General features: G+C 35.7%; 1 protein-coding gene across 1 annotated transcript in view; it reads right to left on the bottom strand.

The window, feature by feature from the left end:
- Window positions 1-24,879, bottom strand: part of LOC107220536 (neuropeptides capa receptor-like) — a 53,492-nt gene extending 28,613 nt beyond the window's left edge. Inside the window, exon 1 of the mRNA XM_015659181.2 lies at window positions 24,042-24,879. Coding sequence (XP_015514667.1) covers window positions 24,042-24,315 — 274 coding nt within the window. The 5' untranslated portion in view covers window positions 24,316-24,879. The remainder of the gene's footprint in view (window positions 1-24,041) is intronic.
- Window positions 24,880-25,103: the final 224 nt, after the last annotated feature.

Raw genomic sequence — 25,103 nt, 5'->3', positions numbered from 1 at the left:
CCACGTGCTTCCAATTTCAAGCCTCCTGCTTAGTATTCCGCAGCCTCTCATCAAATATATACTGCGTGTCAGTTTTGCAGGTTGATATTCATTACTTTGGTCTTCTTACTTACCCAGAGCAGGAAAACTTACCGATTCGTACAATGTGATGGATGGACATGAGTGAGACTGCTTCACAGACGTTAAGCAATCGTAGAGAAGATCGAATTTTTACTCGATTTAATGGATGGTCTGCTGCTCGGATGCTACAAATCTCGTAGTCGAGTATAGAATTGGAATTGAATCGGAAGTAATGGGGTGTCGGAACTTGTCACTACCTTTGTTCCCGTTCGTGACTACCGAATCCTTCCAAAATGTGAAATGAATGAATAACGAGATTCCTTCCATCCTATTTCCGTTTCATTCGCCTCTCGTCTGGTGCCTCATGTATACTAATTTTTTTTAGGGATTCCCTCATCAAAAGCAAACCCTGACGAAAATTCTCTACAACTACGAGAGTGTTCCAAACGACGTAAGAAACGAGTAGATCTACTCCAAAAAACATAACAATTTTAACAAGTACGTACAAGTATCTAAAGGTGAAAAAATATATACGAAAATAAAATTTATGTAACAAAAACTTGGTACAACGGCCTGAAAAAATTCGTCGACAAAAATCAGCTTACTTCGTCATCAATAAACTCCGGAACCTCCTTGAACAGTAAGAAAGAAAAATAAAAGCTCAATAAGAGAAAGAAGGAAAATATTGTTATTATATTAACAAGAGACTAATCACAGAAAAAATTGTCGAACTAAAGTTGAATATGGACACTTGTATATAATAAGGCGTATTTTAATCTTGTGAATGAACGCCCCTCAAAATAATTAATACGCACAATTTCATACATACAACTCTGTACACCTCTGACAATGAGTAATTTGCCGTCACGAATTCTCACTTATTTGTCTACTCAATATTTGGCATCAACCATTGTGGTCAGGAAATTGGCATTGGTGTGATTGCGATTGCACCTGCGTACCATTGATGTTCGTAAGCATAGCACAGCTGATACTGATGGGGACGATAACTAATCGATCTGAGCCATTAATGTTACTCTATTACTAACTAACGACTGCATTTTTTCCAAAACTCTGTTAAGCTTGATGCAAGTTTCACAACGATATTATACATTGAATTGCGGAACGCGTTCGCAACTTATTGCAAACTGTAACGTCTAGTTCCCAAAGTCAGCAGGAGTTAACACCATCATTACTGCGGTGAACGGGGTTACATCCTTCCATCGGTAGTCATCCACGAGAGAAAATTAACTATAGTACTATCGTATCGAATAAATCCCGATAGAAGGACTGCACAGTCATATTGAATGGTACGAAATAAATCGTAAAAAACTAGGCAACCTTGACATAGAAAGGACAACCCATTTGCGAAGCAAAACGCAGGCAAAAAGAAACGTTGTAGAACATACGGTGGACCTTAACTATACATTGAATTTTACAAATGCATACCTACACTATCGATAGATTGATCTTGTACTTGTACATCAAGCATTTTCACAAACAAATTCGTAAGAGAACTATCTTCGGACTATCTTGAACGGTAATTCTCTTTCCCAGAGGGTGATCAATCTGTTGGTAATATTAATACTTTTTATACTACTTTTGTAATACATAGCAATTTTTTTCAAAAGGTGCAAAAATAAATTATGACAATGTCAGCATTTGCTAAAGCTAATATGATTAGGCCGTAATTTGATCAATCTTATCTCCAATAGCGTCTCCAGATATTTCTTGCACAATATTACCGTTCCAAAAAGATCCAACGGAATAAGGACAACTTCAAAACGTTCACTTTTAAAAACCGTGCAAATGAGAATACTGATAATATATAACAATAACGGTACTAATGTCAGTGTCAGTGCCAGTGCCAGTATTAGTACTACCGACAGTGGAAGTAACAATGCCAGTTCCAGTTACAAGTCCTGGACATTCATACGTTGAAATATCTACTATTTCAAAGTCGTAAAGAAAACTTTCGTCCAGTGACAAACTGTGTGTCTAGACTACGGCTAGCGGGTCCACATCTGGCGAACACTCGGACCTAATAGCCGAAAGAATCCGACAAAGCATTAAAAAAAACTTTCCCGGTTGTGCCACTTTCACTTTTTTTCAACCAATCAGCATGGCCAGCCAGTGAAAACAATGAAACATTTCACGTACAAAAAGTTTCCAAGCCTCCAGAGTCACCAGGGACCGACCAATCACGAAACGGATGGCAGATGGTGCCCAACTTTGCTGCAAGACGTACAGCGTTTTGCTGTTTTCAGTCCTCACCAGGTGCCCTGTACCCTAAAATGACTAGTAAAAAAATACCATATCGTCCTCTACTTCTGCGTCTCAATTTGCCCTAATCCTTGACCCGTGCTCATCTTCAGTTCTTTATCTCTTTCGCCCGTCTTATGGCGTGTTCACTCGCCACGTGTTCACCTTCCGGATCATCCGGAGTCCATGGTACCTGCTGCTACTTTCCACGCTTTATACAACACATCAGTTCGCCATGGACTTGCACTTTAATTCCCTTAGGGAAACCCGTGATTCATCTCCCTCATCCCTCTGTCAGGATCACCGCTCTTATCACTCGTCTTCTCCAATTCCCGAAACAGTCGTGCCCGCACAAATCGCAAAGACTTGAGAGTACTGCACCCATCAACATGATAATCCACGATTTATAGGCAACCCAGAGCGCAACAAGTACGGTACACGATTCAACGTTAAGCTCAGAGTATTACTCAGAGTATTACTCTGAGTTAAATTTTAATTTTTGTTTCAATGAAATTTATTATCTTTGGTTGCTGAGTTATCGACAGAGTATACAATGATACGCTCCGTGATGTACCAACCGACTCACGAATTTACCGTACTAGTGCGAAAAATCCAACCTTCCCTTTTTATTGTAGTATCTTTCCCTATTAAACTGATCTCTGGCAGCCGCATATTTTAAAAATTTATCTGTGAATAAGAATTTGGAAAACCGTTTCTTACAGATGGATGTATATTTTTTAAATATCTTTAATTCCTTCTGCATAGATTACAGTAAGTGAAGGTTTGGACGTAACTTTGTTAACGATAGAAATCTATAATACAATCTTTTAGCAAACCTTGAACCGGTTTTTCGTGTCGAACATATCAATGACTTTCGTAGTGTTGTAAAATTACTCGGCAAAACACTTCAATCCACCACGAACTGTTGTTTGAGTTTTGGAAGTTTATCAATGTAAAATTACTGTAAGTATAACGACCCCGACAATCCATTGGAAACTTAGAAACCAAGTATTTTTCGTTTGGAGAACTCTCGTTAAACTTTAAAACTAAATTTCGGGGCCATCGATATAAGCCCTGAAATCTTGTAATGAGTCTAATCCTCGAATTATTATGCATGAAGCTAATTGCCTAAATACCATGCTAACTGATCATAGTTGCTTGCCAGGTGATAGCAGAAAAGTAATTTATCATAGATTACTAAACATTTTTTTCTTATTGATTCACTCGATAAACAATTAAGTCATTCAACGCGATACGTGAATCATTCTTATACCGATCGTAAAGTATATTCCAATTATATCCGTGAATGGACATTTTGATCTAGTTTGGTTTTATTTTGTTGTCTTTTTGCGACGTACACGCGTGTAATGTGAACATATTTCCAAATGTGAAAGAAATCGGAAATATATTTTGGTTACTCATTCTAAAAAGTGTAGGTCAGTATATTTACAATTATGCCAACAAAAATCTTCTTTCTCAAATATAGCATACTTTCACTTTCGTGAATCGGTATTCTCCCATCCACAAGCTACTGTATTCAAACCTCATGTGCTTAAACTTTTTATAAATTTGCCGAAAGAGACATTTTTCTTTCTCATGAACTTCATTTAAGAGCTGTTGACAGTTTAGATGTGTTTCCCATTTTCGAAGGTTTTGATAAAAAACTGATTATAGAATTCAGTACTCTTGTAGGTAATAAAAAACGCTCCAATTAATCGCACTATTAAAGAAAGAATGGAAAGGAAAAGTAGTAGAAAAGGCAACATTACCTATAAATATGTACAAATATAACTTATCAGAATAGCGTAAAAAATCGTTGTATATGTAAAATGAAATAAATCTTTATAATGTCTTTCTTTGAATCTATTCCGTCTATTTTTCTACTATGTAAAACCAGAACAAATATATAAAACAATTGAAACACATGTTTTTAACTAAATGAAAACCTTTTGTATCATTTTGTATGTTCGAATGAAAAGCAATAAACCTTACAGCTACATTTTTCTTCCCTTTACACATTCCTTGTGAACTTTCTTGAAACGTTCCGGCAATTTTTTAGAATCTCCTCAGAACATCGAAATATCAAAGAACACTTTTTATGAATGATTCCAGATTCGTAAAATGATCTTTTTATGAAGCCCACTGTTGGCGACGCATACCGATGCATAGACAAAAACAACAGTTAAAACTAGTCCTTCATAACCTATAATTTCGTAATCGGCCGTTGCCACAGACCATTATTGCCCCATGTGATTATTAAGTTATGATCCGATGTTTAACGCGATCTCAACCTGAGAATGTGTAAAAAATTAAGAAGTGTATTCAATAACACTACAGTTTGGACGAGCATCACTTGAGACCATATGTAATAACAGAAAGCTATGGTAAGGCGAGGGGGTGAACGACCGCTATAGATCAGCTGGAGATTAGTATAGGGACAGAATGTATTATAATACTACGATGTGCGTGTGAATGAATCCAAGTACGCTAATCTCACGCACACTACAGTGAGTGGTCAACAAGACAATACAGTCCAAAATTCATAAGATCCCCGCTAGAGCGAGCGAGACGAGAATATGGAGAAGAATCCAAAACCAGATCAGTATTAGTCGAAACTCGGAAGAGACAACACGCGAGTCTTGTTTACAGTAGCTCGTTACGTGTGCGAGAGTGATACAGTGAACTGTGCGAACATGGGGCTATCAACTCGACGAATCGAAGCTCATAATGATTGATTTGATTATTAAATGACGTTGGATCGTGTTTCTAATGTACATGTGATCGAGTAATTAGATGCGAGAACAGAACTGATTAGAGCCGGTTGGGGATTCTCGCGCTGGCCTTGCCGGGGCCTCATGGTTGAGTTTTTGACCCGGGGTGGTTGACACTTTGGGAAACTAACTAATAAATACGAGCATGAAGCTGGAAGCCCGAATCGAAGGTGAGTACTGCAATTACACGAGCATTAGTGTTAACGCAATACTCGTCTTTAACTCACGTTGCAAACTTCATACTACTCGAAAATCGGTGACTTTCCGCACTTGTAACACAATATACCATTTTTCCTTCAGTACCAGTATACCTTTGATTTGCTTCAAACTTTGAACAAATGTTCGTCATCCTAAACAAAGAACTGGCATTAAACTTTAGGTAGTGGTAGCTCGAGATATTCTAGATTGAAAAAATGGAACCAATGCAAAATTGAAAAATGACGGAAGCTTCCAAATAGCTCAAAAACATACAAACTTGTGCATTGGAAAGAGAAGATCTGATGACTGGACATTTCGTACCGTATGAAGGATTCAATTATTTTAGCGATTAGTTATCCATTGATTTAATTTTTTTACTTCTAAACAATTGGGGATGTAGCTTCAGGAAATCAAATGAGTGTGCTATTCGCTGGAGACGACACTTTTCTACAGCTTTCGGTTAAAAAACGGTTCAAATGTCGTTGATTAAATGAAACATCTAATGACCGAAAACTGAAATTTTTAAATGATACAGTCTATTCGAGTGGCATCATGATTTAAGATTATTCAAACAATTCCTGTAAACATTTTGCGAGAAGTTAAGTCCACTTGACAGAGAATTTCCTACATGCTTAGATGATGTCATTCTATAGTAATTACATATCGTCACCGATTTCTGCGGCAGGATTAGTCACATAGAAGTTTTTTTCCTTAAGAAAATTTTTGAACTTTTATCAAATTTATATGCACAATTAGATATGATAAGCGAAGCGTTCAAAAAATTAATATCAACTTATACGTCATAAAATGTTTAACCTCTATACCGAAAATAACCAGAAGTCTCTTCTTTTCGCGAATAATTCACAATTCACAATTCACAAGGAATCGTGATTTTAAAATGTTGGAAAATCTACGTTCCATGAAAGTATATCCACAAGCGTCGTGAAAGCAACCGCTGGCATTCGAACCAAACACTTGTCCGAATAGGCTTTTCCTTTGACCGAAGTATTACGGCCTTGGCTACATAGCAGCCTTGACGATATACGTTTGTATAGCTACTACGCCGGATAAATTGTTGTAGGGCGAGTAAATACGTATCTGTTCCTCGCCGACGGTCCTCGAATCTCAAAAAGGGATCCTATGGAAGGATTTGTGCTTCGCCGGCTCTCAGAGAAGTATCAGAATATACCAAGAATAACTCAGAGGCTTTCCCACGCTGTAATACGATCCTATTCCTAAGGTCTAATATAACAGCCTTTGAAGTAAATAATAAAACATGATAAGGTTTGGGCGAAAAACACCTCCGCAGAACATACGACAATTATTACCAGACTGGAAAGTATGAAAGATTGTCACGTGTCTACATGCCACGCGTTATTTATAGAAGTGAGATGAGTAATCGATGAAACACATATACTGTGACCTTTATCCAACGAAAGCTCACGCTTTTGATCAGTAGCGAAGCTATTTTTATATCTTGATAAAGTTTGCGCACGTCAAGGTCGGGCCAATGGATTGTCTGATTTATCGTTCAATGCTCCAACGAATGCTGAAAGTTGTAGAGACACGTCTAACATCCGTCAGAATATATAATTATATATATATATACATACATAGAGGTAGGTGGATAGATAGAAAAAGAGAGAGAGAGAGAAGAAGGGATGGAGAGAAAGAGAAAAAGGAGGAGGAGGAAAAGTTGGTAGAGTAATGGAAATCCAAGATCTTTTGAATAATAGTTTACGACGTTGACTCTCGGCAGCACAAACCAATCTGGAACTGAGCTGTGTGAACGGCAAGAATGCACCCCTTGAAAGCTTTCACCGTGATGCTGTAAGTAGTCATGTAGTTTCCAACGAGCGAATAGTACTTTGTAATAAAACTTCCAACGCTTGTTTGTCCGAATAAAACTTCAGCCAGAGAGGTTCGTTCTTTTTTCAAAGTTTCCACAATGGAACTTGGAAGGCTTTTCTGAAATTGCTTGAATATTCTTAAACACTTGACGGAGTACGCAACGAAGCTGTTGTTCTGGAAATCTGAGTACTTTGGTCTGGGACTGTACCTACTTTGCAATGAACGGTGTCGGAATTGTGAGAATGAAATAACATTTCACTGACAGTTGAATTTATCAGCTTTACACGCATTGGTAACTTATCCATAATCCTGTTGACATAATTTTCAGTTCTAAAATTATACTTTTGTTTAGGAGATAAACTTCTGTGTAGAATAAAAACGCTTTGCCTCCACCGTTTATTTGATTGTAACGACACTCGAAAAATTCAATATCTCCTTTGTGAAAATTGATTTCATTATTCTTGTTGAAATATCCGAGGCCAAATAAAATTTGATACACTTGCACAACTCTATTTTAAATCAAATTCTTGCAAGTACTTCGTTTCTTGATAAATCAAAATCACTTTTTAAACAGATATAGGATGTAGCTCTGTGATAACTCATTCATACCGTATTTTTTGTCAAATTAGACATATTTACAAAACAATAAATATGTCGATCCTTTAATATTCTGCACTCACTATTTTACGGTTACAGTAATGACGTAAGATATTTCAATTTCAGTATAAACACCTGAATACAAATGTAATGTTCTGAAATTTCGAGGGCCAACATTAACACATGAAAACAATTTTTATCCTCTCCTTTTTTCTTGTCATCCCAAGTAATGCACTTTGGTCGGTGCACGTGCGTGTGCGAGTGAAAGCTCTTCTAGTGAACTCCTAAATCATATCAGGATTGCTTACTGCTAGACATTACCAACAAAATTCAGTACACAAATTGAAATTGACAGTGTATTATCGTACAGAACACCTTCTAACGTATCGTTCAGTGTCAATAAACAGGCATTGCGTATGGATTTGTACAAGAAAAAGGATTAGATCAAATCGAATGATTTATTGGAGCCTTAAGTCGTTCCATGAACTTCAATTTTACGGTGATCAAAATCTAGAACACCCTGGATTATTAGAGAGTGAACATTTTAAATGATTTCGGAATTCTGGTAGATGTTATGAACTTCATTCAAAACTTTTTTGAAGACTGCTATGATTAGCTGAATGAGGTTCAAATGTAAATATCAGGTCAAAACGGTCCGAAGGCAGTGTACCAAAGTTCAATGATATTAGTAAATTTTGATCTATTTTCGATATAATTGTTGAAAAACGAATTAGTAATAATATTCATTCTACTCCCAATCAATTTAATAGTGACTATACAAAGCTAGTATATTGTAGTCATTATTTAAAGCTAATATTAGTAGTTACTACAATTTTATCGTTGCTATTGTGTATCAGCGCTAAATATTAGCATTCGACAGTATTCTTCTATAATATTCTGAGACCCGGTCCGATTGATAATAGCCGGTGTGTCCAAGAGCAGTCCTGTTCTGAACACAGTAAAATATATTTGTAAAAAAATGTATATCAGTCACGTCATGTCTGTACCAGGTCATATATTCCAGTTGGTTGATTATACATCAACTGTAAAATTGCTACATTTTTTCCGTTCACTCGTTTCCGAAGATTATAAGTCAGCTACGCAACAAATGATAAACGTTTCTTAATTTCACGTTCCTTTACTTGATCTATTTTACGCCACGACGAAGATGCGACGCGTCGAGATGCTCCTGAAAATGCAATCTTGTAGTAAACTATTCGCATTGATAAAAAAAAAAAAAAGTAAGAAAATACGTGAAAAAGTAAAGCAACTACTGTTATAAAATTGCATTTCTACGTTCTCTCAATATTTCTATTATGCACGAAGTTAAATGCGATATTTGTAGATTCGCCGGGCATTCATATTGTGGTTTAATGGTTTCACATATTACAATCATTATAGTCAACAGTGCGCCGTGATAATAGAGAAGATGCAGCTGATATGTGAAAGCATTTTTGGAACTAAAGCAAGTAGAGACCGAATCGATATCGTCTGTTTTCCCGCTTACGTGGCCCATTCAAGCGAGTGATCATAAAAAAGGAGGGAATGGAGGATACCTACAAAAAAAAAAGTCAGTCCGCAGTAAAACCGACAATAAACTAACGGGGAAAAAGAAGCTTTGCTACTTTGCATCAGTGATGGCTAGGAATGCGCTTACGCACTTATGTTGTTGAGAATCTACGCTCTGTGGTTACCCAAAGAATGTGATGTCTCCATTCCAGTACTGTTAAAATCTGAGTCACCGGCTTTTCTTTAGTTGAAACTTGAATTACTGAATTCCAAGTTCCACATTTGGTTTTAACCTTTCGTTAGGCGCGTGGGGATCGTGGAGATCGAAGCCTTCTATTTTTTTTCTCCGCTGCTACAAAAGAATGTTTCTGGCGCTATCATTATCAGAAACCTTCCAATAAAGTCATTGCACGCTTACTGATCGTGATGTATTAATGAGAACTATACGTAGAGTCATTTCCTTTTTGTATCAACTGAAATTATATCGAAAGTTGAAGATCGTATTAATGGTATAACGTTGGAAATTGATAAATATTCATTTAGTTTGTTCATCTCATTACATGTACCTTTACGTCGATCGAAACATGTGCTTTTTCTAGGTCAATAAAAACTGTAGGTACTCATTTATTAAAAAAGTTTGCGCCATGGATTATTTTGCTTGGTTATATCTTCGCTTAACAACTGTGTTAAAAGAGAATCATTTTTATGCGATATCGTCCTTAGTGGTGGAATTTTTCAAGTTCTTCGACTTCTGAGATAAGATATTGTTTATTTATGATAAGCAATAAATTTGATATGTGCGACCTGTAAATCCTTATCGCCGGACGCATTATAGACCAACGCAATTCTCAGTATAAAACCCAAATATTTCTATTCCAGATGAAAATATTTAATCAACAAAATGGGGTCTCCGAAGACTCCAAGCGCTTACCGACGCTACGAAAATCGACGCGCTCAACGAAAAGTCAAGTACGATAAAAAAAATTGACAGTATTACGGTATTTAACACATTACGGACGTGCAGGTATACTTGATATTTTCGGTTTTTCAGTTGACCCTTACGAATCTGACGAATTACCGCAAAGCGTAAGATCTGATTTATTTGATCTGACATTAACTTCGGTAGTTTGGTTTATACGTTACGTGTTTTACGCCTCGATTGTGTTTCACTGGAGTAGCGTGACGGATGCGTTAATTTCATTGGTCCTACACGGGGCTTTCTCAGAACAGTATATCACTGTAACTTAAGGTTGTGTTATACTTCTACCCTTATTGACCTAGGAAACTCACCCTTTTTCTTCCTACAGCAAATAAACAAACTAACGGAAAAGGTTTAAATTTAAACGGTACATCGCTCTTTTGTAGCGGAATTCAGTAAACTTACGTCCCAAAAAGCCTTGAAAAATTTACGGTTTTTTTGACACGTGTTACTATTCCCACATTTCCCGCATTTCAAGGGCTAAAAAGTGCACAACTGAGATACTTTGCGCGATCCGGAAAGATTCAGAAGTAAAATGAGCCATCTTGAGACTGTTTTCATGAAATATTGAGGTCGCCAGACGAGAACTAAAAATGACTATAATTTCGTGAATGAAAGATGATCTCACAATCAGCTGGGCGCACGGCCGACCGTTCCTTGTTTGCTCGGTCGGTAAAGGTAGGAGTAGTACATGACCTTAAGATATGCCACAGTACAGGTATGACAAATTTTACATGACAATTTTTGATCATTATGTAAATCGAGGGTCCCGGAATACCAACAAGGCCGATAAACGAAACCGCCGCAGATCTACCAGATCCGCTAAATTGTTTACTCTTCGCTTCACGTACGAAGGACGTTTGCTTTTCCCATGATATCAGATAGGAAGAAAAAGAGACAAAACCACGGTATATCTACGACTTGTGTTTCATCCTGAATACATATTGGATACGTTTCTCCTGACTACCAACCACGACAAATATTCTCCCTGCTAAACTCAGGGATGAGATTAGAGACTCAACTGACTTGAAAGTTTCCTCAACCCGTGTAAATAACCTCAAAATTCGTTGTGCCCACTAGTGCAGTTGTACAAGATCATCCGAAGATCGGATTACTTTTTCAGCGAGTATTGAAGTTGGCTGTACCTTTTCACATTTATGCTACAGCAACACAAGTATAGCCGTTTTCCTTACAAATATTTCTTGCCGCATGTATTGAGGAAGAATGCAAAAAATCAGATACGAAGTTAATGAGAATAACACTGTGTTCAAGATATCGCTAGAGATGGACACAGATAAGTTAGATCCTGTAGGCATGATGAGACCCCAAGGGAACCAATTACAGACGAAAACGGAACCCGAAAAAACATGATTGAGTTAATTTAATTTCCCCGTGACGAAACTTGATCGTGTGATTGCACTTTTAAAGCAGTTTCCTGTAGAACTACATGTCAATTTTCTTGTTAAGGATAAACGAAACATTTCGCAAGACTTTCTTTTCATTAAGTTGTTATACCTATATTTGTGATTTTTTTTTTCGTCATTTCATATATTTAAAAAAAAAAAAAAATATTCATTACAAAAGATAAACAGTCAGTGATATGACAAGTTTCGATTTTTGGTCAACGTTCATGTTCGAGGCTGAACTGAAAATCCAGCAAAAACTCTACTATTTTCAATCTGTTTCTGATCAATCGTGAAATGTGGATGAATGAAACACTATCGCCAGCTCGTAGATTGTAGTATTTACTCCAAAATTCCGTTACCTGAAATGTCACGCATAAATCCTTGCAGCAAAGTTACTGCAAATGGTCAAAGTTTCCATCGATTCGAGCATAAGTCCTTCTACCAGATTACTAGGACATTGAATTACACTACGAAATTTTCTTTTAAGCGCATATTTTAAGTGATAAAAGCGAGTATTTAAAATCACAATATGCAAAAAATAAAGTTTTTAGTAATCAGTGAAATTAAACTGAAGCTAGAATAGATATGCTACTACAAATCGCGTTCGTATCTCTTTGAAAATTCACAAAATGCGTAACGCGTGAGTCAACTTCTAAACTAATCAAATATCTCGATGGTTAAATTCAGAACGAAAAATTGTCGGCGTTATCAACAAAGTTTCCAGTGTCGTTTACGACTCGGCAAAGTGCCCCGAATGGACATGAAATTTACTTTCCGATGCCATAAACCATTTATTCACCTTTGATATAAAAGAAAAGAACAAGTACGCGAAATGGGAAATGAGGTGGAATCGCCAACCCTTTTGAATGACATCACAGCCACTTTATCGTACGTCGTGCAATTACGATTGATGGACGTTGATCGATTGTAGATCTGCAGTTTGTTCTTTGAGAACTTCGCTGGGCAAGAAGTACTTTAGGTGAAAGAGTGAGAAATTGCTGCGTTTACAATTCGCCGCTTCGTCCATTTCTCGCCTCAAAGGAAACACAGTTATATAACCTTGATGTAAGATTTATCAAACGTCATATAACGCGTTATGTATCTGGTTTGTGCCCAGCTATTTTCTCGTTAATTGTAATTTCTGGCTAAGTTCATGGTAGAAGGTACGTAACATACATGTAAAAATGTTACATTTCCAAAATCTAATGCTACGATTCTCAGATTTAAATCTCAACTTGAATCCGAATCCATTGATAAGTATCCGAGTACAAACTGGAGCGAATATACCCAGAGATTTTGTATATGCACCGGACTTTGGTTCGTAGATTCTTTTCAATGGATTTAAGCGAAGCTTTCTATATGTATTTATAATACAACACTTGAAGTTATCAGCCAGTATACGCAAGGGTGAAAATGAGGTTAGATAGAAACCACGGTATTTGGTCCAGGAAGTAAATGGTGATTTTTCTATACGCAAGAGGAATTGAATTTATCGATTTCACATGCGAATCGACAAAACGGTCATAATATGAAAATACGTGATACATCAAGTGCGTCCCACTTCATCGGATTCCATTAGCGACAACAAAGCGACTAGACATCAAAGCATTTTAATTAATCTTAATTAATTCCTGTTTTTCAAATAATGATACAATATTCACCTGTTTATACATTCCACTCTTATCATATTAGCATTTCATGCCAAAACGTTCAACCCGTGGCCCTCGAATCGCCATTTTGAATCCTTTTTTTTTTAAATAACGACAGTCTTTGTCCTAAAAACTATAATTTATTTTTTTTTTTTAAATCGATTTCTTACAAACAGTTTTTGTTACAAGCTACCAGGATACATGGAGAAACATGGTGATATAATTTTATAATAAACTGTATGTACAATTTCTATCATGGTAGCTAGTCGATGATTTTAAGGGGACCCGTAAGTGAAATTCTAGCTGCTGCTAAAGCTGCTAAGAGGCTGCAGAATTTTTTGGTCCGCGGTTCTGGTTAGGAAATGATGTCCCACGTCAAAAAATAATTCCGGCAAAATCTTTGCCATGTTCGAAAATGTTATTTTTTAATGAAAAAGAATTTCGCAAATATCCATACTCGAAGTTGTTCGAAATGGTCAATAGAACATGTGAAAAAATCGGTGAATCTTGATATCAAGTATCGAAAGAGGGGACACGTTTTTAAGTAACTAAAAACCACTTATCTTGTTTGAAGTACCGAATTGTTTACATCAACGAACGTGCGATTTGAAGGAACAATGCATAAATTTCAAATGAAATGATATTTAGTCGATTCGATTTCGGAAACATATCAAAAGGTTCACTCGATCACGGCAAGAAACGCTTTTGATGAATCAATGAATCTGCTTGACTAACATTAAGTCATTTTGACACACTGATTAAATCGAAACTGTTGAATCGAAGCAATATAATTGTCAAAAAATGAGGAATACTAGATTGAAGCGAATGGACTTGAACAAAAATTATTCTGCTGGTTCAAGAATTCCTTTCCATTCGTACGCCTTGTTCGAAATGCATAACAAGACTAATAATTGAGGTCTTAACGAAAACTGTATACCATTTTCGAGTTCTAATGTTGCAAATTGGTATAATTTTCGCAGCTTGAGGGTGGCAAATGGGCATGGGGATGGGTATTCACTGACATTAGCCTTGTACAGAACAGGCTGCTTGACAAAACGCTTGCTACGATTCGAATAATCCTCTTAATGCCGATGTGATCCAAAGACTAAAGAGCAGACCACCAATTATCGTAAGTATAACGGCCGCAGCGCCACGCTTGTGTTAAATTCAATTCTATTCGAAATAATTCATGCTCACCAAAAGGTATACGTTAAGTAGATCAAGAAAAACCGCGTTTATTTCACTCTGTCAGGATTAGTACCTTCCGGAATAAAATTAAACTTGTAATGAGACTGGAATGAGCAATCTCGTAGGCGTGTGGTTGGTGTGAAGTAAAAAATATTGGCACCGTCTAAAGCGATAAAGACTCGGTGTAATTAGACGAAAATGTTTTTGTATAAAATTGCAAGGTTACGCTTGTTTCATCTTTCGTTATTTGTATTCAAGTGCTAAATATATGCGTACCATTTGCAATCAGCCGTAACTTAAGTTATAAGCTCCATTTATGCAGGCAAATGAGCTGTATTTATTCAAATCCCATCAAATTGACTCAATTACTATTAGAATGTATAATCGACGATTGAGCTCCAACATTATGATAAAGTGCGGGAAAAACATTTGCAGGGACACGAATGGTGCTTGCCGGAAAAAAATTATCATACAAAGTGTAACGGCTTTGCTGCAAACTGGAATATTAATTAATTCTTTTACGCTTCATGATTTTTTAGAATCCTCTGTTCAGCTCATGTATTTTAGCTAATCATTATAGAAAATTCGTGCCTGTTCTGATATATTCTCAATTTTAATCCCCCCGATCTATCCGAGAATGTTTTCGTGGTTTTAAACTTGTGCTTATGAAAAATCCTCTGTTTTTAATCAAAAAGTTCTCTGAGTGGATTCATCCAAGCTGACAAATTGTCCTTGTCGACTAATGGGATGTTAATACATTCCATTTACGCGTAAAATTAAGTAATTTGAAACAGTGATTCACCAACTTGGTTCTCCCTAAATTATTCGCTTTTCATGTTCGCAATTAGTATTCAGTACACCTTAAACCATATGTCCAATTTCACCAATTATCAGTATAGAGTCTGACCATTACGAATAATGGCTTTTATCATAATTCGGACATGTTGGCGCGCATGTTGTCATCTTACTTTATCTTGCCGACTTATTCACCAAACCGACCGCCGATATACGATAAAATAGTAAGGTCACCCAAAACTATAGTACACTTCCTTCCTACTTTTTCACTCTCTCTGTTTTTCAGAAACAGAGTAGATAAATTTTAGCATGCCGACAAACAAGCTAATAAAAACTTTTAACGTGACAAGACTCAAGGACGAACTTTTAACGAACTAATATTCAGGAATGGATCTTGATAAGTTGTGCATTCTAAAAATTATCCAAACATTTTATGTTTTTTTTTGCTGTTAGTAGCGAACAGCGCTATTTTGACTCGCATAAACATTTGTTACATAGATTGAAAAAAGAAATTTTCAAGCAATATCGACCGAAACTATTGTTCAGTAGTCTGAATAAACAATCGGCTATCGTATATTGTCAATTCATTTATCCATTATTTACAAAATCGCAATTGCTTTCTGAATGTCATTCTTGAAAGCTGCATACCAATTCTCACGGCGAAATCTAGCCATCAAGAATGTAATTCGTTGGCCATTCTCTCACCGTACACTATGTAATGAAAGAAGGTGAATCGAGATCGGTATAATCGTAGTCTTCTGATCTTTGAATTTCAAATCAATCGGAAACAACGAAAAATGCTTGCTTTAAATGGGTAAAAATACAAAACTTTATTCTGTTATTTAACTTCCGCCATTGAGAAATCACAATTATTTTTCACCGCTCTTATTTTTCCTGTATTATAAGGCCGCTTAAGGCTTACTACACAACAAAGCAAACGCAGTAAAATTCTCATTACAACATCTTATGCGATTGAAAATAATTTACGGCTTCTCTTGCCTGCCTGATTAAGTTGTACCTATAAAATCCACGTATCTATAACGAGCTTCAGACGGTCGATCAGCTTACAACGCGGCTTTTTTGACTGCTCAACGCCTTTCACGAGCTGTTAATGAGCTTTCGACATTAATCAAACGAGCAACGTCAAGTAATTTCAATGACTGCCACCCACTTTGAAGAATTCGTATCAATCTTTCTTATATACTGAATTAACCAGTGCAATTTAACTTACACGGAGGGAAAGGATTATTTGAGTCAAGTGATATTCGTTTGATTCAACTAAATGCCATAATCGAATCCAGCGAACACGATACTTACTTAATTTTACAAGATACTTTTTTTCTATGAAATACTTATGCTTACCATGAATTTATGCAAAATAACACGGCGTGAGTTCTTTGCAATAACGTGAATTTTTTTTTATCAAGAAAACGTGCGACGGGAATGATTAAAAATTTGGTTGAACGCACCGTAATCATTTTGTTTAAAAAATTTGAAATTTTTTTATAAAAATAAATTGAGCTTGTTTTAATACGTTTGAAAAGCAAACAAGCTTCGGTCAAATCAACAAACTATGACTTCGATCGATGTAAAATTTTTTTTTGGCTACGAAGTTTTCGTATTTGGAACAAATAAGGGATACTAGAATAAAGCGAATGGAGTCCAAGAAAATCTGTTTTGTTTGTTCAAGAATGCCTTTCCTTCCGTGTATTTTACAAGAAAACCTGATTCAGACGCGTCCTTTTTCCCGGATAAATTGGACTAGGCTTGAGTCTGAGTTTTGTCAGGCCTTTCTGAAATTTCCGTGGGCAAAACACGATCAATGAGACCTGAAAGTGAGAAAATGGGCGCCAAATTGACTGACAGCTTGCAATTGAATGATCTCATCACACCGAATATTGTACGAAATTTTGTACGCACGTATCCGAAGGTCACGTGAGTCGTTTTTCATATCTTCGTACACTTCATTGCCTTTAATGCCAACAGGAAATTAATCCCACCGATATCTATGCCCTAGACGCGAATCTAGTATATTGAAAATTGCAAGCATTCCCGACGCAACGTGCGTAATCGATTCTATCGGAATTTTACGGGCATCGAATTCATCTGGTAGACAGATTTTACTCTGCATGCTCGAAAATTGTTGACATCATGCGGAATACACAAATAGTAGGGTGAGACAAAAAAAACTAACCTGTCGAATCTATGGTCTTAAAAAGACCTATTTACTGAGAAAAAACTCTCTCGTTTGGAAAAATTTTTAACTCAATTTCAAAAGGTGTCGATGGCCATTTGAAATTTCCCATTTAAATAACACATGATAAAAAAAATTTTCATTAAAAATGCTGTAACTGTTGAACCGTTTGAATTGAAAAAAAATTTCAAGCGTATTCTTGCAGGGCATTAAATTCTCTGGAAATGAGACCCTGGAGTTGATTTTTTTGACTCATAATTCGTATAATTACGGGTTGTGAAAGTCGAAGAAAAGCGAAAATATGCAGTACAGCGTTAATACAAAATTGTAATCGAACTTTAACGAAAAATGAAGAACAAAAACAATTTATTTTGCAAGTAGTGCAATTACATCGCCAGCAATATCTTAATTGTAACAAACAATGTTTTATCAACAATTAAAAAGAATATTAATGTTTAAAGGTGTAATAAAAAATAAATAAATGAGTTTAAACTCTACTCCTTTGACAAATATTGTTTATAAGGTGTATCTCATTTTAGTTTAAGTTTTTTCATTTAGTATGGATATTTTCAATCTTAGAGCTCTAAAACTCCATATTTCTGCTTTTCTTCGATTTTCACGGCCCGTAAGTATGCGAATTTTTGAGTCTAGAAAATCAGCTCGGTTTTTTTTTTTGTACAATTTAATGCCCTACAAGAATATGCCTTGAAAATTTTTAGATCTCAACTGGTTCAAACGTTACAGCATTTTTAATGAAAAAAAACTTTTTTGCGTGCGATTTAAATGGGAAATTTCGAATGGCCAGCAACACCTTTAAAAATTAAGCTAAAGTCGTGTTATATTCTTCGACCTTGCAAAATAGGCATAAAATTTATTCGTGCATTAATGAAATTAAAATAAATCTATAATATTCTTATAATACGTATTTTGTCATTTTGAATACGTACGTATCCAAGCCATAGTGATGATGGATGACTCGAAAAAGTTGTCGGTATTCATTTTTATAAACTCTGTATAATAACCGTTAGCCAAATTAACACCAAATTTACAAACTCACTGTCTCCTTGTGAAAAAATTACTCAAACCAAACACGGTTGTCCGTCAACAGACAATTCGATTGCGATGCAATATGATACGCGACCGTAAATACTAATCAAGATAAACGATGGAATCGTCAAGGACTCGGCGAAATATGGTAGAAACAAATGAAATAAAAAGCAATGACGTTATCTCTCAATTGTCAGCAATGGACAAGGGAGGAACGAAAATTGCGGTAATTTATTTTCAATATTTTTTCATCCAGTGAGATGCGTCAATGGCATTACTCTCCTGTGGACCTAGGTTTCCAAGACTTTTTTATTCTCCGCCTGCTTACTTGCCCGGCAGAATAAGGGTGAAACGAATTTAGCTTGAGTGGTTGAATTTTTTTTTGATCGATTTTTACGAATCAACCACCAACATCGTGCACCGCATGCGGAAACTCAATGCATGTTCCAGTTGCTAGAGGAAACTAACATTCAATGGCTTTTGTTCCGCATTTCCATTCATCAAGTTTACGCGCATAGAAATGCAAGAGATCCTATGTATCCTGACCTGAATCCCGACTACGTAGGTATTGATTCGTGAATGGACGCGTTATTTCCATGACGTTTTTCAATTCACTATTGAAAAAGTGCGATCAGAAGTTTTGAATAATAACTGCATACTGCTGGAAAGATTGACATCTGGTGAAATACCGCAATATTGATTCTGAAATCGCAATAATCTTTCAACGCGAAAATTACCGTCATTTATTTCTAACAAATAGAAATCTTTAATCGTGAAATCCTTGCCCTCTACTCCACGTTTATATTTGAAATATTTGAGGAAGAAGAAATTTTTTCAAAGTTTTTTAAAACAAAGCGTTAAAATTTGTAGCCGAAGGAAGATTCTCCAATCTTCTGATCACGTATCAGTATATAAAGAAGCGTGAAATGAACACACGTTCTTGAAGTGTCTAGAAAATAGTCATCTGTTTCACATAGTTTAAATCATGAAAATATAATTTCAGGTGAAAACATACGAGCTGAACATATTTATTCATACATTGAACATCACAGAATTTACAAAGAACGATTCCTGAAAAGTGGTAGTTAAATTCAAATTAAATAAAATTGATATGGTAGAAATTCAGGCTACAGAATTGGCGCATAAATTTCCGGAATGCAATATCCGCATGTCCTAAATTCCCAGGTAACATCCGTCAATATCTGTCTTCAGATTTTCGAAAGGATTTTTAGATTAATCATTGGTGTACATTGAGTTGACTGTTTTACTTATGCTTAGAAAAACGAGAAGCTACGTGATACATTTTTGACTTGGTCGTTATTGTTTTAATTCTGTTAAATTATCTTCAAAGTGCATTTAAAGTATGATTAATAAATAAAATCATATAATTTTAAACAAAATACTTAAATTAAATCCAAACAACTTTACGTGATTTCAATCGAGTTCGAATGAATGAACATCGTTTTAATTTTCAAATAACTGTCAGAGCAGCTTTATAAACTTGTGAAAACGAATATTTCCACTCAGTGTAAGCCTAATTGTAAGTTGAATTCTGATTGTTGCCTCGCTGAAATGTCAAATGTACCAGTGATGATTTTCATCAAAGGGGGAAATGGTTATTTTACGTGATATTACTTTACAGCGTTCAATTTGCATAAATTATGAAGTGTGAAACTGTGATGAGTAATAAGCTATAATTTATCGATTACCTGACAGGTATAATTATGTATTATTTAATAGGAACCTCCAGAGACCCACACCTACAACTTGAAAGCAATTTTTGATCTTTGAAAAAGTCTCTGACAGCTTCTTACAATCTATATTGCATGATTTGAAGGGAAAACAATTATTTTCACAATTTGAAAATGCAATCTGCTGATATGGTTGCAATTAAATTACATGTTATTCATTTACGTCATTCGTTTACATGTTATTCATTTATTATCAATAGATTGTGGATTTTATCCACGCAGATACACCAAACATTTCAATAAATTCATTCATAGCAATTCCTTACATTATATATTTTTTCTCTATTCTTAGGCGGAAATACCCTTTTCGTTTTTTTAAATTTTATATTGCACATTTTTTCCGAAATCATAGTTTATGGAACATCTCAATTTGCATCAGAGTACAATGAGTATCACAGACAAAAATATATTGAGAAAATGTTTGATTAAACCGAAGAATGTTGTCTTGTAATGTTTCGCTTTCATTTAGTCATGTGAAAGAATATTGATCACCGGACAATGTAATTGATGGTTATTCAATTAATCGAAATTTATTTACGCGGACAAATGTTCTTAAAAATATGTAAGAAATGTAATTTTTCATCTGATGAATGTAAATCACGTTGTGCTGAATTCCAAATTTGGTTTTAAAGCTTTACATGCATTGGTAAATAGAAATGGATTATCATCTCAGTTTTTAGTTACTTCTTTTTTTTTCATTTTGTTACGAAAGACGACAGATAAAGAATTGTGTTTTCATTGCCATTCTTGTTGTTGCTGTTGTCTTTAGTCATTTAACATCATTTTTTTTTCATTGGTCATTTTAATATCTCTCATCTCTGCAGTTCTTCTTGTTTTACATAAGGCCTTCATGTTTAGGCCACTGTCATAATTGTATTCTATTTTTGTTCGTTTTTTTTATCATCGTCACTTTATTATCATTATCACACTTTTTTATATCACGTTTACTCTCTTATGACCACGTAATTCAATATTTTATCATAATACACTACCCGTGTTCAGAAATTCTGTGATGTTCTCTTCGACTGACATATATTGATTTGTTTTTATTTTTCATTCATATATGTTTCAAAGCAGCATACTTCTCGATTGTTTGTAGAATGTGTCTTCTTTCTAAGAACTGACGTTTGTTAAAAACTATTATAAATTATTTATCATCGTCGCAAGCTTTACGACTAAAATGTACGAGTTGATCAGTTTCTTATGCTGCAAGTTGTCCGAAAACTCGTCTGTGTTTATCGATATTCTTTTCTTTTTCTTTTCTTTTTCTTTTTTTTTTTTTTTTTGTTTGCAGATCGAAGAAAATGACAACATTGCGTGCAATCCATCAGTGTCGAAAAGGCAAACTAAAAGCGCACCCCAATCACTCCTTGCCAGTTAATGCATACAACGATCTTGATATCACTAAAACCTTTGAGGGTTATCTTGTAAAAGTCGTACACGATTTATCCAATGAAAACGTAACGTAACAAGCGGCTTTGGGCTAGCCGTGAACGAGTCTTTGATTTTTCCGTTCCAATTCGAATTTCGAACTGCAAATTCAGAATCGTGATTAATGATATAAAAACCCTTATGTACCATTTTGCGTGAAATCACTTCGATTTTTTTTTTTTATTTTTAACCACTATAAATAGTTCCATTATTACAAATTTTCGAAGTCAGACCTTGGATTCGATATCGGTGGCCCAAAAAACCTCTTCCTACTAATTTCTACACGAATCCGAATAATCTTTGGTTCTTATTATCCACCATATTGGAATCGATATTTTGTAATTCACAAATCTGACCTCAGGTTCGTGATCAGTAACCCAACGAACCTTCGAATACTGATTTTTATTAAAGTCCAAATTTTTTAAGCTTTTATTTGAGTATATCGAATACACAAAATCTAAATTTTGCACATCTGACTTTAGATTCGTAATGAGCGACCCAAAAAAGCTGTCGATACCAATTTTCACTCAAATCCATTCATCCATTCTCAAGATATTTTAATTGAAGCCATACACTGAGAGAAATTTTTAGTTACGATTACCGCTCAGTCCTTAACTATTTTCATTTTTTACTACACAATCGAAAAATATAGTTCCAGGTACAAAATGAAAATTAGTTTTGCAGCTATTACCAGAAAGTCTAGTATCTGTTACCGTTCTTTCTCATTATGATCACTGTTACTGTATTTGCTTGTAACTATTGCGAAAATTTAATGCTTGTGCAATAAATTAATGTTAAAGCCTTATTCAACTAAAAAAGTACAGTTGAAATTACCAAAAAAGGATCGACAATAATGCATAATGGTTACGTGTACCTCGTTTTTCGTAATTTCCAAAATATTCAAACTATTTTTTAACGATACGTGTTTTACTGAGTTTTTCTAGTTACTGTAACAAGTGAAATTTTTCTCAGTGTAAAAAGACATTTTTCTACGCTTTACTACATTTCACAAGGTTGCTTATCCTTTTCTTTTCGATTTCTTGTAGAAGGGTTAAGATCACTCAATTTCAAGCGAAGTTACAGGCTGGCAGAGTTACGCAATGCGAATTCACACCTGCGTATAAACCTAGAGATATCAAGCGTCTGTGTAATTAAAGGACCAACTTCATTTGAATAACGTAACGTGTGCCTAAATCATACAGTAGGGATTACTTCGTTTTGATAATACCTCGCCTCAGTGCAACGCATGTAATTGCCAGATACTAATATGAATGAAGAATGTACGATCCAACATACTGTGCCGGAAGTTTTCAGAGAAATCGATAGAATTTACAGTTAGACACTACTTTATATACAGAAAAACTTATATTCTTGTTGATTTGAATTGGAGGAATTATTATTCCATTGTAAAACTGTAATCATAATACGAAAAATTATTGTTGGATTTATTGTCCGATAGTTTTTCATCGTACAGCATTTCGATACAAAATCGTACAGAATACAAAAAGGATTCGGAAAAAATGTAGTTTTTTTAAGAGAAGCTTACGCTAACCGATTTCAGAGGAGTAAAGAAATGTTTGACGACAAAGTTTTAAGATTTTGATATCGTGTCACGGTTGTTTAAAAAGAAATCAGAACCCTTCAGAATATTTCGGCATTAGCCAGAAAGAAATACAAAGCCATCCGGAAATACTAATGAAAAGATGAAGTTGGAAAAAAAATTAGCACAGAACATCAGAAAAATTTGTATGAATAAATCTATGGATCTCCGATAAATTCGTTTCAGATTGTGGATGAAAAAAAATCTGTAGAGAATTGAGTAGGTAAGTTTTCACCGAGGGAAAAGTAAACCGCTAAGTCACGAAACGGTAAAAATGACCGCGGCGCTATTTCAATCTTAAAAAACGATAGGATATAAAGTCGCAGTAATTACAGGCTGGCCACAAATTTTTGAGATAAAAATTCCATGACATTTCCACGTTTCCCAGGCCCGAAGACCTAATTTCCCCTGACATTTTCCCAGGTCTAGTAAGTTACTGAAACCTAAATCGTTCAGCTTCTCGACTCTGTATTTGGTTCAAATTTAACTCGAAATGAAAAAAAATATTGTGTAGAAAAAAGTCATTCCAAGCCATTTTTTTTTTTTCTTGAGACAAAAAAGTTAATTTGTCACATCAAAAAATCATTTCTAATTCCCATGATAGAAAAGTGATATTTTCTAATTTTCCCATGGCCAAAATAAAAAATTCCTCGACAATTTCCGGTCTTCCATGACCCCTTTGAAATTTCTTCATGTTTTCAGATTTTAGAAATTTTTCAGGCCTGTGACAACCCTGATCTACAACCGTACACTTACCGAGCAATAAGAGGGTGAGGTCCGACACGGCAAGACTAAAGAGATAATAATTGGTGGCAGTTTTCATCACCGGATTCCTGATGATAACCAAACACGTAGCGACGTTCCCAAAGACTCCAGTGACGAAAATTAACACATAGACGAAGGTCACCGGAAGTACAATTCGTATTGACAGATGCTTGGGTCCGAGCATCTTCTCGAGGTACTCGGATTCGGTGCAATTGTCTTCGGAAAAATTTCCGAGCGGGCTCGGAAGAAGATTTACTGCTGCCATCACGGGGTGAAATTGGCACGCGGCTGCTGAACTTTAACAACGTGCGAAAAATCGGCACTCTAATATCACGTGTCCAATAAAATTTCCACTTATTGTTAATTATTTTTCCGTCCACTTTGTCCAACTACTCGCTCTCCCCTGCGGTAAACGTGTCGTTGAATCGCACGTCGAATTTCTCAGTCCCGTTTTTAAGTGAAGTTTCTCACCCCAGAAAAAATCTCTCCGAATTGATCCAATATACTCAATTTCAATCTGCACTGTCCGCAGTACCGTTTCCATATTTTACTACCACTTCAGAAATAGTCGACACACCGCTCATTAATAATCGTTAAAATATTGCGCAAATCTCGTCTGCTTTCAGAATTGATTCAAAATATTGTCATATTAGTTCACCACCATTGCGAGTCCGATTATCGTGTCAACGGTTATCGATAATCCACTCACATTACAACGCGATGATCTTTTTTAAAAATGATTACTTCTCACCGCGAGTTACTTCTTGATCTTCACGCGAGTCTTTCGTGTTATTGGATCAAGATTTTGGCGCGGTTGGGTGAAACTACGCGTTCAACGGACCACGAGCAAGTGAGAGTCGCATTGAAAGCATACTACGGGGTGCCAGGAGCACCGCGGCGGCGTAAAGCGACGCATCCGAATCAGCTCGATTTTACTCAGCCTGAAAATTTCTTCTTTCGTCATTAGTCTGAAATCGGTCGGTGCAGGCGCGACGTTTACTCGAGTGAAGTAAAAATTGTTTATACACGCGCATCGCTGTCTTTAAATTTATC

Source organism: Neodiprion lecontei, chromosome 1, assembly GCF_021901455.1.
Source record: "Neodiprion lecontei isolate iyNeoLeco1 chromosome 1, iyNeoLeco1.1, whole genome shotgun sequence".
In the NCBI taxonomy this organism is placed as follows: domain Eukaryota; kingdom Metazoa; phylum Arthropoda; class Insecta; order Hymenoptera; family Diprionidae; genus Neodiprion; species Neodiprion lecontei.
Note: the sequence above shows the minus strand (reverse complement) of the source record. Positions and strands in the feature narration are given on the sequence as shown.